Source organism: Myxine glutinosa, chromosome 3 (assembly GCF_964187855.1).
Source record: "Myxine glutinosa chromosome 3, kmMyxGlut1.1, whole genome shotgun sequence".
Taxonomy (NCBI): Eukaryota; Metazoa; Chordata; class Myxini; order Myxiniformes; family Myxinidae; genus Myxine; species Myxine glutinosa.
Window position 1 is genome coordinate 155562082 of NC_136263.1, and position 15078 is coordinate 155577159.

The 15078-nt window shown below is 49.2% G+C and overlaps 1 protein-coding gene across 1 annotated transcript in view; it reads left to right on the forward strand.

Moving 5' to 3' along the window:
- Positions 1 to 12365: 12365 nt before the first annotated feature.
- Positions 12366 to 15078, forward strand: part of LOC137423852 (tryptophan 5-hydroxylase 1-like) — a 170637-nt gene continuing 167924 nt past the window's right edge. The window contains exon 1 of the mRNA XM_078773533.1: positions 12366 to 12970. Coding sequence (XP_078629659.1) covers positions 12386 to 12970 — 585 coding nt within the window. The 5' untranslated portion in view covers positions 12366 to 12385. The remainder of the gene's footprint in view (positions 12971 to 15078) is intronic.

The window sequence follows — 15078 nt, forward strand, 5'->3', positions numbered from 1 at the left end:
TATGAATTTGGTAGAGCAATATCTAGAGCTAGGTAGATCTGAATAGGTAGGTATTCGGCTGTCGTGACAGGGACTCTACATGTAATAAGTTCTTGATGTTTAGGCGGTTGTCGGGGTAAGATGTATGATTGTGGATCTACCTGGAGGTCCGAGTGTTAAATAGTGAGGGATTAAAGGTAACGCCCCTGTGAGTCTCACCTGGTAGTCAAACCTTTGTCCATTATGGCACTGCAAACCACATAAACATTAGTTAGGTCCTTAGCGCAACATTAAATAATTCCCTTTCCCTGACATTGACTTCGTAATAAATAGACAGGAAACCAGGCCAAAAACACCGCCACGGTTGGCCGCCGCCGTTCGCACCTCAAAGGCCTACGAACCTCGCGTGTTACGTGTTACAAAACGACCGCGGGGGGTCGCGGACGGGAGATGTCAGGAGTCGCATGCCGCAGAGGGCGTGACCTGGGCGAGTTGGGAGGCTGTGATTGGCTGAGGAGTGCGCCAATGTGACGTCATCGGCCACCAATAGATGCGACGGTCGGACGCCATCGCCATTTCAGGCAGTTGAGTTCGTGGCAGTCCAGAGAGTACACAGGGAGTTCGTTGGAGCACACAGTCGACGCGGAGACACAGTTGGTGGAAAAGCTCCCCGAAGGCAGTTGGTGGAAAAGCTCCCCGAAGGCAGTTGGTGGAGAGTTCGTTCACACACCGAGCACACCAAGCCCACAGAGCACGCGGCAGTTCGCAGCAGTTCGTTGCAAGTCGAGCCCTCCGTTGAACCATTGGTGCACGGGCCTTGTGGAGATCGTCCTCGTGTGAAGCTGCTGGCCACGCGTCGGACGCGTGGTGCTTGGAGCGGGGCCTCGTGGAGCTTGGAGCGAAGGACCTGGTGGTGTGCGATCGGGCCAAAAGGAGCGGTGTGGACGGCCGCCACCAAGACAACCAAAAGACAGATAAGCCGCATCCGCGTACATTTGAACGACGTGACGTGTTATTTTTGTATTCATAATCTCCCTCGTATCGTGTTTGCTGTCAGTCGTGTGGGGACGTCCCGATTTAGAGTTATTAGATTTACCGGCGCGGCTTTTTCACTGTATTACTATTCGATAATAAATCCTTATATTATTTTCTGTATATATATCTGAACGCAGTTTTCCTGGGTATTTGATTTTAATAGGTAAGGTTGCGGAGCCTTCGCTGTGTCCCGCCATTTCGCGCGTTTGTGTTGAACTTGAGTCCGCCATTGAGTGTTCGCCTCGGGAGTTAAAGTCTCGCAAATCGGCCATCCGTAACTGTGGTGTTAATCACAGTTGCGTAACAAGTGGTGTCAGGAGTGTAGGATTTGAACCCGTCGGACAAATTTTTTTTGTCCGCGGCGAGACATCGACACGGTCGGACAAATTTTTTTGTCCGCGGGGAGAAATCGACACGGTCGGGCGTACATTGCGCCCGACGTTCGAACGCAAAATTTTTATAGTTGAGGCGGAGAAATTTGATAATCAATTGGGCAAACGGAGCGCGATATCGCGTCTTCGTCAAATTTAAATTGTTTCAGGAATTATTAAAATAAATACGCGCGCGGGTAACGACCTTCCGAAAAGCGGATGTCGGAGGTCGACGAGATGGAAGTACGCAGCGAGGCCTCCGTCAGCGTTGGGAGTGAGCCGGAAATAGGGGAATTAGATGTCGAGGTGAGCCTTGGAACCTCCCCCGTCCCGAGCACCAACTTATCCCCCTCCCCCACCGGGGAGTCGGGAGCAGTAGGAACGGCCCCGACAACCGACCAGATGTTGGGTCAATTGCTTCGAAAAATTGAAGGGATGGAAAAGAACGGTGAGCGAGCCAGTTGGGAATTGAATGAACAAATGAAGTCGCAGGGGAAGGAATGGAGGGAAGGAATGAAGGGAATGAGTAAGGATATGGGAGAAATGAAAAGTGGGTTGGAAAATAAAATGGAATCGCAGGGGAAGGAATGGAGGAATGAAATAAAGGAAAGGAATGAACAATTGGAAGGAAAAATTGGGGAAATGGCACAGCAGCTGGGGGAACGAATTGATGGCATAGAAGGGAGAGTGCAAAACCAAATTACGGACAGACTGGGGAAATTTGAGGGTAAAGTAGAAACTCAAATGGGGGAGATGGAAAAAGCCATAGGGGTGGAAATTGAATTGAAACGGGAAGAATTAATGTCAAAAATAGAGGAGGGCGTGACGCAGGCTGTCCAAATGGGGGAAAAGTTGGAGGGTCAGATTGGTGCCACAAATGCTCGAATTGATAAAGCAAATGGGGACCTGGAAGGCTATCGGGGCCGGGTGGATGCCAGAATGCTACAGCAGAGTGAGGAATGGGGACTGCTCAACCGGCAGGGGGGCAAATTGGCCGAGGAGGTGAGGGGGTTGGAAACCCGCATAAAAGAGCAGGAGCAAGGGTTAATTGAGAAAGGCCTGTGGGGGCCACTAATGGATAATGAAAGGGTGAGTGATTTTATGCAGGAGCGACTGGAGATCTGGGACAATACCATCAAGAAGGAGGTTGGTCGGGTTCAAGAGAGCCTGAAGGAAGAGGTGAGTAGGTCGGTTAAACATTTTCAGGACCAGATTAAGGTGACCCAGGAGACCCTCACCACGAGCCACATTTGGACACCAGAGGCTCCGAAACGGAATACCCAGTTGGGGGGGTGTTTTGGCCCCGGACTGGATTTGGACAGAGAGGAATCGGGGAATAGAGTCTCTGGAAAAACAATCCCCCTCGTACATTTTGACGGATCAGGGAGCCTCGAGGCTTTCCTGACACAATTTGAGTGCGTGTCTCAGCTCAATGGTTGGGGAGAGCGGGAGCGCATGGGGAATCTGGTGGCGACACTGCGTGGGTCAGCCGCCGACGTGTTGAACGTAGTCCCAGAGGGAATATTGACCAGCAAGGCCATTTGTGAGGCCTTGAATAACAGGTACGGGACAGGCGCAAGGTGCGACCTGGTCAGGGCACAGCTGCTGCATCGCAGGCAAAAGCCTAATGAGACGTTGCAGGAGCTGGCCCAGGATATATACCAGTCTGTGAGGATAGCATACAGGGACCTACCAGCACAGGCGTGGGACAAGCTGGCGATAGAAAAATTTATGGCGGCTCTCCCTGATCCTGAGGTCCGGACGTTGGTGGAGTTACAGGACCCACCCACGGTGCACCGGGCAGCGGAATGCGCGGCGAGACTGACCTTTTTGAGAAGGTCGAACCGCGCATCGGAGAGGGCACCTGTGACGGTACGGCAGACCGAGGTGCGGGATCGGGAAAAGCCAGAGGATGACATCGGGCGAATGTTAAGGGGAATCAGCCGCCAGCTGACAAATTTGATGGGGGGACAAATTGCAGGGAGCGAGTCACGACAGGGTGGTCCAGGTTGGCCATCAGGACGGCCTGATTTTTATCGGGCTGGGCCGGGAGAAAGGGGGGCTCCACCTGGCTACCAGAGGGGTCCGTTCTTGGGGACTTGTTTTAGATGTGGGAGAAGAGGGCACAGTCAGAGGAATTGTCGGCAACCATATGGGCCCCCACCTCCTGACAGGCTTCGCAGTCCAGAAAGGAGGGGGCCCCCAGTAGGTCCACAGATGCCAGACAGAGGACCACCACCTCCGCCTGGGCCAATAGAGGTAGAGTGTGCGGGAAACTAGAACGAGCCGAGCATACGGGGCCATGCTCGGCTGGCAAGTGTGTGGAGAAGCGCCCTCCTTTGGTGGAAGTAGTGAATTGCGGACAAATTGGCATGGGTAATCTAAGGGTTAGATGCAAAATTGAGGGAGAATTTTGTGAGGCTGTGGTGGACACTGGAGCCAGTGACACCATTATCAATCCGGGTGTGCTAGACCAGAGTGTTGGAGGCTGGGACAAAATTGATAGGGTAGAAGGACACAGCCTTCAACTGGCTACGGGGGCAACGGCACCAATATTGGGACGCGGAGTGGTGAGGATGGAGTTGGGTGGCCTGGAGGTCAGCGTGGTTGTGTGGGTGGCGGGGGTGTGCGATCAGTGTCTGTTGGGACTGAGTTTCCTGGTGGAACATGACTGCCAATTAGACCTTGGGCGTGGTCATATGTGGTTGGGCACCGAGAGGCTGCAGTTAATGGGACTGGGGGATGACGAGGAGGTGCAGGGGACGTGGCTGGAGGTGCCGCGCACTGTGACCGTGCCTCCCAGGTCCGAGAGAGTCGTGATGGCAGAGTTAGCAGCAGGTGCTCAACCCATTGGCCAGCTGGGGCTAGTGGAGTCGTGGTCCTCGCAGGGGACGGAGGAATTAATGGTGGGTCGCACCCTCATAGACACCCGTGGGCCTATGCTGGCAGTCAGGCTGCTCAACTTGTCCGACAGCCCCCGCACTATAAGGGGCGGAGCCATCGTAGCCAAATGCAGTAGTGTAGTAGAGGTCACCGGAGGAGGTGGATCCACATGCTTGCCAGTACAGCCGGAAGGAGGGCAAAATTTGGGGAAATGTGATTGGTCAGAGGGAGTGCGGGACATGATGACACGCTCTGAAGAGGGCCTAACATCGGAGCAGGTAGAGACGTTGCACAATTTGGTTGGTAAGAACTTGGGTGTTTTTTCTCTCTCCCCCGAGGATGTTGGACGCACGAGTCTCGTCAGGCACAAAATTAGCACTGGCGAGGCTCGGCCTGTTCGCCAACCGCCGAGGCGGCTCCCTTTCGCTAAGAAGGAGGAGGCAGAGGAACAGGTGAGCAAAATGGAAAGAGCCGGATTTATCGAGCCCTCGGTGAGTCCTTGGGTGTCACCCATTGTGCTGGTGAAGAAGAAGGACGGGACCACTCGGTTCTGTGTGGACTACCGCCAGCTCAATCATGTGACACTCAAGGACTCGTATCCCCTGCCAAGGATCGATGACACCCTCGATGCCGTTTCAGGCTCAACGTGGTTCTCCACGTTGGATTTAAAGAGCGGTTATTGGCAGGTGGAAATGGATAAAGAGGCGAGGGAGAAAACGGCGTTCACCACAGGAAAGGGTCTCTGGCAGTTTGTCGTCATGCCCTTTGGATTGTGCAATGCCCCTGCCACGTTTGAGCGTCTGATGGAACGTGTTTTAATTGGCTTACCGTGGCAGACTTGCCTCGTCTATTTGGATGATGTATTGGTCCACGCTCCCACATTTGAACAGGCTGTCGAAAATTTGTCAGACGTATTTGGGAGATTAAGGGGTGCCGGGTTGAAATTAAATCCGAGCAAGTGTGAAATTTTCAGAAGGGAAGTGACTTACCTGGGTCACGTGATCAGTGAGAGCGGCGTGGCCACTGACCCAGGAAAGGTAAAATCTGTACAAGAGTGGCCCGCCCCTAAAAATGTAAGGGAGGTCCGAGGATTTTTGGGCCTCTGCTCGTACTACAGGAGATTTGTGGCAAATTTCGCGGAAATTGCAAGACCTTTGCACAAATTGACAGAGAAAGGAGCCAAATTTGTATGGTCAGAGAGCTGCATCGAGGCATTCAGTCACTTAAAACAACGTCTGGTGGAGGCCCCAGTTTTGGCATACCCAACGGATGATGGCAATTACATCCTGGACACAGATGCGAGCCAGGAGGGATTGGGAGCTGTGTTGTCACAAATGCAACAGGGAGTCGAGAGGGCTATTGCGTATTACAGTCGGGCACTTTCGAGGCCCGAACGAAATTATTGCGTTACCCGCAAAGAACTATTGGCCTTGCTGTCTGCAGTTGGACACTTTCACCCTTACCTTTATGGGAGGGAGTTTGTGATCCGAGTGGATCATGCCTCCTTGCAATGGCTCCTTCGGTTCAAAGAGCCGGAGGGACAAATTGCAAGGTGGCTTGAGAGGCTGCAGCAGTATAATTTCACTGTGCAACATCGGCCTGGCAAAGCACATGCCAATGCAGACGCTCTCTCTCGGCGCCCCTGTTGGGAGGCACAGTGTAAATTTTGTGATTGACAAGAAGCCAAGGATCCAATTGGGCAGGGCCAAATTGATGCATGCCTATATGCAGCGAGAGTGACCAGGCGAACTTTGCCACAACCCCCACAGGAATTGGGCGATGTGAATTGGCAAGAGAGTCAAAGGGAGGATCCCGTTTTGGGGCCCCTTTTTCAGTGGCTAGAGGAGGACAAAAGACCCTCTTGGGAGGAGATTGCTCCACACGGAGCCCAGGTAAAGGCCTATTGGGCACAGTGGCAGATGTTGGGGTTGAAAGAGGGCTATTTGTTCAGAAAGTGGGTGACACCAATGGGTGATGTAGCTTCCTGGTTGATAATTGTACCTAACAAATTGAAGGAAGTGGTTATGGGGCACGTGCATGGGACTAGGACAATGGGACATTTGGGCGTGGCCAAGACTTTGTCCAAATTACGACAGAGGTTCTACTGGGTGAATTCGGGCAGAGACATTCAAAATTGGGTGAGATCCTGCGACCTCTGCCGCGGTAAGAAGGGACCCCCACGGGCGCGCAAGGCCCCGCTCCAGGTGTACAATGTCGGGGCACCGCTCGAGCGGGTGGCAGTAGATGTGGTGGGGCCCCTGCCAGCCACCCGCCGAGGGAATCGGTACATTATGGTGGCAATGGATTACTTCACCAAGTGGCCAGAGGCCTACCCATTGCCCAACCAGGAAGCCCGGCTGGTAGCTCAAGTTCTAGTTGAGGGATTCTTCTCCCGATTTGGCGTCCCAAGGGAGCTACACACTGACCAGGGCCGGAGCTTTGAATCTGCCCTCCTGCGGTCGGTGTGCGAGCTCCTCCAAATTCATAAGACCCGGACGACTCCCCTGAGGCCTCAATCGGATGGGATGGTAGAGAGGTTCAACCGGACACTGTTGACACAATTGGCCCTCTTTACATCTGAAAACCAACAGGATTGGGACGAGCACCTTCCCTTTATATTGATGGCATACCGGACCGCCCAGCATGCGACCACTCGGTGCACCCCCGCCTTGTTGATGTTCGGTAGGGAGATGCGAGTCCCCACAGATTTGTTGATGGGACCGTCACCAGGGGAACCGGGTGAGCCAACTGTGGAGAGCTATGCAACCAATTTGAAAGCGAGCATGGAAAAGGCTCATGAGTTTGCGAGGAAGCAAATTGGCTTGGCTTCTTCGCAGATGAAAACGCGGTATGACGCTCGGGCTCACACACCTCGTTTCCTTCCTGGAGACCTTGTTTGGCTCTACTGGCCCCGGAGAAGGAAGGGGGTGTGCCCAAAACTCACTTCACCTTGGAAGGGCCCTGGGGTGGTGCTTCGGCAGGTGACTGATGTGGTGTTCAAAATTCAGATGGGCCCGCATGCCCTTCCACAGATAGTTCACGGGGATAGATTGAGCTCCTACATGGGTCGGGAGGCTCCGGAGTGGATTGGAAGGGTGAGGGGGAAATTAGGTGTGGTGGATGGCACTCTTGGACCTGACCAACCTGCAACTACCTGCACTTGAGGTGAGTGTTTTGAGGAGTACTGTCCCAGGCTTCAGGACTTGCTTTGGAAATTGGGGACATGTAAATTGGAGTTGGGAGGCGGGTGAGAGTGATGACATGGCCGGTGAGGGGATGGAATGGGAGCCACAGTGTCTTGTGGGTGGCGTATGTTTTTGTATTGTGGTTAGGTGTTTTGATGTGGTCGTGAGAGTGGAACCTGGAGAGTGAGTGATGATTATTGGAGATAATGAGGGGTGATACTTGTGCTTTTGGAAATGTGCTTTTGGAAATGTGTGATGGTTTAAATGTGAACTGGGGGATTTCACATGTGGCAGGCCATGGCAAGCCTTGTAACACCTTTTACACCAAGAATTGTACTGAATTGTGCTGAGTTGTGTGGAGAATTGAATGGCAGCGGGGGAGGAAGGGTGTTTTGGGGTCTTGTGGGTGGGGAAGGTGTGTGTGTCCGCAGGTACAGAGCAAGCTCTGAGGAGCGATGCCTGCGGGCCCCCCTCTGCGGCAATTACCCCTGGCAGCCGGTGGTAACTGGAAATTGGAGCTCGTCGGTGGAGGGTCTGGTTGGGCGCCGCGGGGTGAGGAAGTCCCCCGGTGACCCGTGTTGCTGCGCGAAAGCAGGAGGCAAAGGAGCCTGGTGTGTGTGGAGACCCTCACCGGCGAGGTAACGGCGGAAAGGGGCTGTTGGGCTGTCACGGGGCCAAGAGGTAAAGGGGGGGGGGGGGCAATGAACTTGTAAGTCGGTTGACTTGTTTTTGGGACTGCGGGCACCACAGCCTGATGCACCCCCACCATCTTTTTGTGCGGTACCTCCCCGCTGCCTAGTTGAGGAATGCACACACACGTGAATGACATCAATGCCATGGTCCTGCAGGGGGTGTATTGAAATAAGTGCTTTGTTGATTTTTGAAATGCCTTGATGACCTATGGAATGAGAATGAGTGGTTAAGGGGTCTGTGTTGCATGAATGTGGGCGAAATCCACCGAGCCGTGTCACTCACCTGTAACATCTGGACAGGGCAGTGGAAAATTTAGGGGGATGCATTGGGGATGGCCCCGCAGGTAAGGTTGTGTCTTGTGGCATCCACCGGGGGACGCGGTCTGTAGACCGGGGTATGTACAAAGGTTAGAGTTTTGAGTTTGGAAAGATGGTTAAGTTTTGTGGTTAAGTTAGTGTTGTGTGTTGTTGTTTCCTCCCTCCACAGGAACAACGAAGAAGATGTACATACTTGCATGATGGTTAAGGGGTTCAGCATGTTAAGGAAGTGTAGGTAGGTAGTCCGACTCACTTCCCACAGCCCTTCCTGATTTATTTCATAGGTTAATTAAGTGTGTGACAGTAAGTGTTAAGGCTGGAATGGTAGCGCCTGCGGTGAACCTTGCAGGAGCTACGGTTCCAGGGGGGGGGGGCTGTGTTATGAATTTGGTAGAGCAATATCTAGAGCTAGGTAGATCTGAATAGGTAGGTATTCGGCTGTCGTGACAGGGACTCTACATGTAATAAGTTCTTGATGTTTAGGCGGTTGTCGGGGTAAGATGTATGATTGTGGATCTACCTGGAGGTCCGAGTGTTAAATAGTGAGGGATTAAAGGTAACGCCCCTGTGAGTCTCACCTGGTAGTCAAACCTTTGTCCATTATGGCACTGCAAACCACATAAACATTAGTTAGGTCCTTAGCGCAACATTAAATAATTCCCTTTCCCTGACATTGACTTCGTAATAAATAGACAGGAAACCAGGCCAAAAACACCGCCACGGTTGGCCGCCGCCGTTCGCACCTCAAAGGCCTACGAACCTCGCGTGTTACGTGTTACAAAACGACCGCGGGGGGGTCGCGGACGGGAGATGTCAGGAGTCGCATGCCGCAGAGGGCGTGACCTGGGCGAGTTGGGAGGCTGTGATTGGCTGAGGAGTGCGCCAATGTGACGTCATCGGCCACCAATAGATGCGACGGTCGGACGCCATTTCAGGCAGTTGAGTTCGTGGCAGTCCAGAGAGTACACAGGGAGTTCGTTGGAGCACACAGTCGACGCGGAGACACAGTTGGTGGAAAAGCTCCCCGAAGGCAGTTGGTGGAAAAGCTCCCCGAAGGCAGTTGGTGGAGAGTTCGTTCACACACCGAGCACACCAAGCCCACAGAGCACGCGGCAGTTCGCAGCAGTTCGTTGCAAGTCGAGCCCTCCGTTGAACCATTGGTGCACGGGCCTTGTGGAGATCGTCCTCGTGTGAAGCTGCTGGCCACGCGTCGTACGCGTGGTGCTTGGAGCGGGGCCTCGTGGAGCTTGGAGCGAAGGACCTGGTGGTGTGCGATCGGGCCAAAAGGAGCGGTGTGGACGGCCGCCACCAAGACAACCAAAAGACAGATAAGCCGCATCCGCGTACATTTGAACGACGTGACGTGTTATTTTTGTATTCATAATCTCCCTCGTATCGTGTTTGCTGTCAGTCGTGTGGGGACGTCCCGATTTAGAGTTATTAGATTTACCGGCGCGGCTTTTTCACTGTATTACTATTCGATAATAAATCCTTATATTATTTTCTGTATATATATCTGAACGCAGTTTTCCTGGGTGTTTGATTTTAATAGGTAAGGTTGCGGAGCCTTCGCTGTGTCCCGCCATTTCGCGCGTTTGTGTTGAACTTGAGTCCGCCATTGAGTGTTCGCCTCGGGAGTTAAAGTCTCGCAAATCGGCCATCCGTAACTGTGGTGTTAATCACAGTTGCGTAACAATATATATAATATATATATATTTTTTTTGTGGAAATGACTTTTAGGGTTAATGATGTTTTCAAATCAAACTTAATATATAGAGTCTTCACAAACACCTTCACAAGGTGTAAAGCTAAGAAATGCAGATAAAATATGAATGTTAGATAAACAGGGAAAATCAGATGATTCACGGTTGCATACGTATTCAAGCCCTTTGCCTAATTAAACCTAAATCGCTTCAGAAGTAATTTCTTTGTTTGAAAGGTTACAAAATAAGTGTAATAAGTTTCACCTTTTACATAACCAGGGGTTTAACTTAAAAATTAAGCTCCTCCACTTATCTAAGTAGTTTTAAGGTACAGCTCACTTCGTCAACCTACAAGGGAAACATGAAGACCAAGGAGCTTTCCAAAGAAGTCAGACATAAGGTGGTGGAGAAGGACCATTCAGGAGAGGGTTATAAGAAGATTTCAATGGCACTCATTTATCTCTTTGAGTGTGGTGAAATCCATCATTAAGAAGTTTAATACACATCATAACCTCAAGACTCTACCCAGATCAGGTCGCCCATCTAAACTCAGCAGCCGGGCAAGCAGATAACTGTGAAATGTCACTGTAAATCCAACAATTAATTTGAAAGATCAAGCAAGGCTCTATGTTCAAGACGAGGGTCAGTGTTCATCAATCAGCAATATCGCATTCCCTTCACAGAGCTGGCCTTTATGGGCAGGTGGCAAGAAAGAAGCCATTACTGACTAAAGATGCATCTAAAAGCTCGGATGAAGTTTACAAAAAAGCATCTTGATGATACTGCAGACATGTAGAGAGAAGTTTTGTGGTCAGACGAGACAAAAATGAAACTTTTTGGTCTGCATTCAAAGCGTTACTTCTGGTGCAAGCCTAACACTGCACATCGCCCAGTCAACACCATCCTTACTGTCAAACATGGTGGTGGCAGGATCATGTTATGGGGCTGCTTTTAATCAGCAGGGACTGAAAAGCTTATCAGGATAGAAGGAACAATGGACGGTGCATAGTACAGGAGAATCATTGATGAAAACCTGCTTGAGTCAGCCATGAATCTGAAACTGGGTTGAAGATTCACATTTCAGCAGGACAGTGATCTGAAGCACAAGGCTAAAGCCACACTGGAGTGGCTGAATAACAGGAACATAAATGTTCTTGAGTGGCCCAGTCAAAGTCCTGACTTGAACCCAATTGAACATTTATGGCGAGACTTGAAGATTTTAGTCCATCGACGATTCCCATCAAACTTGGCAGAATTAGAGCAATTTTCACATGAATAATTGGCAAAGATTTCACCATCTCACTGTGCAAAGCTGGTAGAGACTAGAGACCTACCCAAAAAGACTCATAACAGTCATTGCTGCAAAAGGTGCTTCCTTCAAGTACTGACCTAAGGGGCTGAATATCTTTGAAACCAGCACATTTTGATTTGTACATATTTTTTGCAGTATTCCTGACATGTAACCTCCTTCAACTATAACAATGTTTAGTTTGATCTCCTCAGTTGGGAATAAAAAAAGTTCATTTGGAAAAAGTTTTTACATAATTCGTAATTCATCTAAATATGGCATTATTGGTAGAAAGTGAATAATTTTGCAGCCACTGAATAATGACACTCTGATTTTTGCCAAATATGCAGATTTTGTTGCAGCTCTTGCATATTACTTGGCAAAGGTCGGCTTTCCCGAAGCTGTCAATTCATGTTCCCATACGTGTTCATTGGTGCTTGCGTCAGTTCTCTGTGGTGCTCTGGGAAGAAGTTGCAGCTCACTCCATATCTTCCAGGTAGAGGTGGTCCTGGATGTATGGCTCGGGGCACAATCTTCCTGCGGTAAATGTGTTCCAAAGTGCAAAATGTTGGTATGCAAAAAAAAAACATTCTTAAATACCACAATTCTGCTAAAATACAAATGAAATCGCTCATAAAAGTCTGATAACATTTTCAAAGTCTTTATAATTCATTTGGAGCCATATATACCATCTCACACCCTTTTCCCTGCCGTGTGCTCATTGTAATCGATGTCATCTCTGTGGATGCAATAAACAGCCTCTGAGACTGGAAGGTCTCTGACGTTTCTCGGGTGCGATCACAATCTCAGATAATTGCCTTTCATAGCCCCTGCTGGCCACTTATTGAGCAACGCACGAAATGACATCGTGGCGCAGGACTATATATAAATAAAACACACGCCACAATGCTGAACTGCAACATGAGGAGCCATGGAACAGCTAAAGACAAAGCAAGAATCTGACAAAGGAATCTCAAAACCTGGGGGAATTGAAACAAGAAAGGGAGAAAAATTAGAGATGGGACAGCAAATTATGGGGCAAAAAGGAGCAAAGTATGAGGAGACAGTGTCAGCACAACAGCATCTGAAGAGAAATAACCCAGAAGAGTTGGTTGCTCCTCAGATTGCAAATAGATTCACCATGTGCAAAGAAGAAGTGATAACAGTCCGAGAGCCGACTGCAGATTACTTAATGAAGCGACAAATAGAAGGTGAAATGGGTCTCCAGGTTTCAAGAGAAGCTTGGGGCAAGGAAGCCGAGATCCAAGACAATGCTGAGGTCCATGGAGTCAATGAGGATGTTGCAGCACCAACGGCCTGGTTTTGCTGCTCCTTCAGCCATTTGCAGCTGCCCTTCGATGCGCATTGCCCGGCTTTGGAAAGCGGAAAGGCTGGTGTTTTGGAGACTACGGTACAATCCGCTGTGGATAGGAAGTGCCAAGCCGACACACAACTTGATTCTGCAGAGGACTCGCTATCTCTGGAGCACCTGCTGGAAGAGCTGGGATTTCACGAGGTGGATGTGGCACGATTTATCGGCTGACTGTGGATTTGCTATTTGCATGGCTATTATGAATTTTAGTTTATGAAATAAATTATGCAATATACACGTTTTAGGTCAGGTAAGAAGCTTTACACAGACAAATTAACCCATTTTAAAGGAATTGAAAACAGATTTTTCATTTTATATTTCTGTTTACATTGCTTTCTGTGCTGAATGGTCATTGAGTTTATTACACTGGATTAAAAGGAAAAGCAACTTTGCAATCAGTGCCCGAATGAGAATTTACCGACAAATCAATGAGAAGTCTTTTCTATTTGTCCATAAGAATCATCTCAAAAATCGGTTTGGTTAACCATGTGAGCAAACCCACATGAAAATATTTGTTGCTTATCATATTTGGTGCAAAACAAAACTTTAACACCTCCAGTAATACAGTGCTAAATTTTCTGACGCGTTCCCAATTTTACTTGTGTTGATTCCAAAAATAACTGGCCTCGTTAAAAAAAATCAACTTCAAAATTCATCTTTTTCTAAAGCTGCAAAGGAGCTGCAAAAAAAAAACTTTTTTAACGCCGTCTTATTAAAATGTTTTGATTAATTATAATTAAAAAAACTACAAGTGACATTCAGAATGCTCTCCGAACGACATTATCATGATAGTGTGAGAAACATCCTTTTTTATTCTTCAATATGTAAGCACAGTATATTTACATCCAATAAGTAAGAAAGAATATTCCTGGCTAATAAGATATATTATAATAAGTTAGGGGATTAGCGGTTAGGTTAGGGTTAGGGCATAACTTAACTTAGCGTTAGGGTTAGGGCTAAGCGTTAGGTTAGGGCTTAGCGTTAGGGTTAGGTTAGGGCTTAACTTAGTTAACTTAGCGATTAGGGTGCTGGCTTGGGATCCTAGGATCCTGGGTTCGAATCCCAGTCGATCGCTAAATTAACACCAGGGGGGTGGACTCAGCCTGTCATCCTTCCGAGGTCGGCAAAGTGAGTACCAGCTTGCTGGGATGAATGATCACGGTTTGTACCCCGGTTTAGAATCGGTACACCGCATCCCTGCGCACTGTAAGAGGCGACTAAGGGTTGGCGTCAGGAAGGGCATCCGGCCATAAAAACATTGCCTCAAAAACAGGGAGCCATGATTGTCATGGGGCCCGCAAGGTTAACCCCCACTCTAGTGGGGGAAATGGCCTTAAAACGATCATTCATTCATTCATTCATAATAAGTAATAAAAATATTCTTAGCGAATATCTATATTATAATATACCAAAGGAGTCTACTTTGTGTGCCAATTTCCTTGGTTGTCATCTTCAAATGCAGGTTTCAGGAGAAGGATCGGAGACCTACCACCTCCGTTGTGTGTGTGTGTGTGTGTGTGTGTGTGTGTGTGTGTGTGTGTGTGTGTGTGTGTGTGTGTGTGTGTGTGTGTGTGTGTGTGCGCAAGTGTGTGTAATATTTGTGTAGATATGTAAAATTAAAAAAAATTAAAAATACTCTTCCCATCACCATTCAAGCTAATGTTATTCCCCCTCTCTAAACTATAGTGTTTCCCCTATGGCTATTGCTCCTGTACCCATTTGCTCCTCTCCTTCTGTGTGCTGCTGTTTAAGCTCGCTTGAGGCAACCTGCCAGCCGTGTTGTCCTGCGGTGTATATCCAGAAATCTGGTGCCTGTCTATTTAAGTTCTGATTTTAGTTCGTTTTTCTTTAAATGTACATATATATATTTATATGCTAAATATAAAGATGGTCTGTTAGCCACACACACAATAACCACCATGGTAGAGACCCACCTTTTTGTCCCCCGTCGCACCGCGGAGCGAAAGGGGGACTATGGTTTTCCCCTCCGTCCTTGTGTCCGTCCATGCGTGCATGCGTGTGTGCGTGCATGCGTACATGTGTGCGTGCATGCGTAAGCAAAGGACCGAATTCTAATTTGGTGTGTGGGTGCAACCCACGTCAAAATCCAAGATGGCTGCCGCCATGTATGTCTGACGCCATGTATGTCTGAACCTTGTGAGCGGAATATCTTGAAAAATAAGCGAAGTACCAACTTGTAATCTGGTGTGTGGGTGTATCTAGGCATAGGGAAGAACGCTATTGAAAATTGG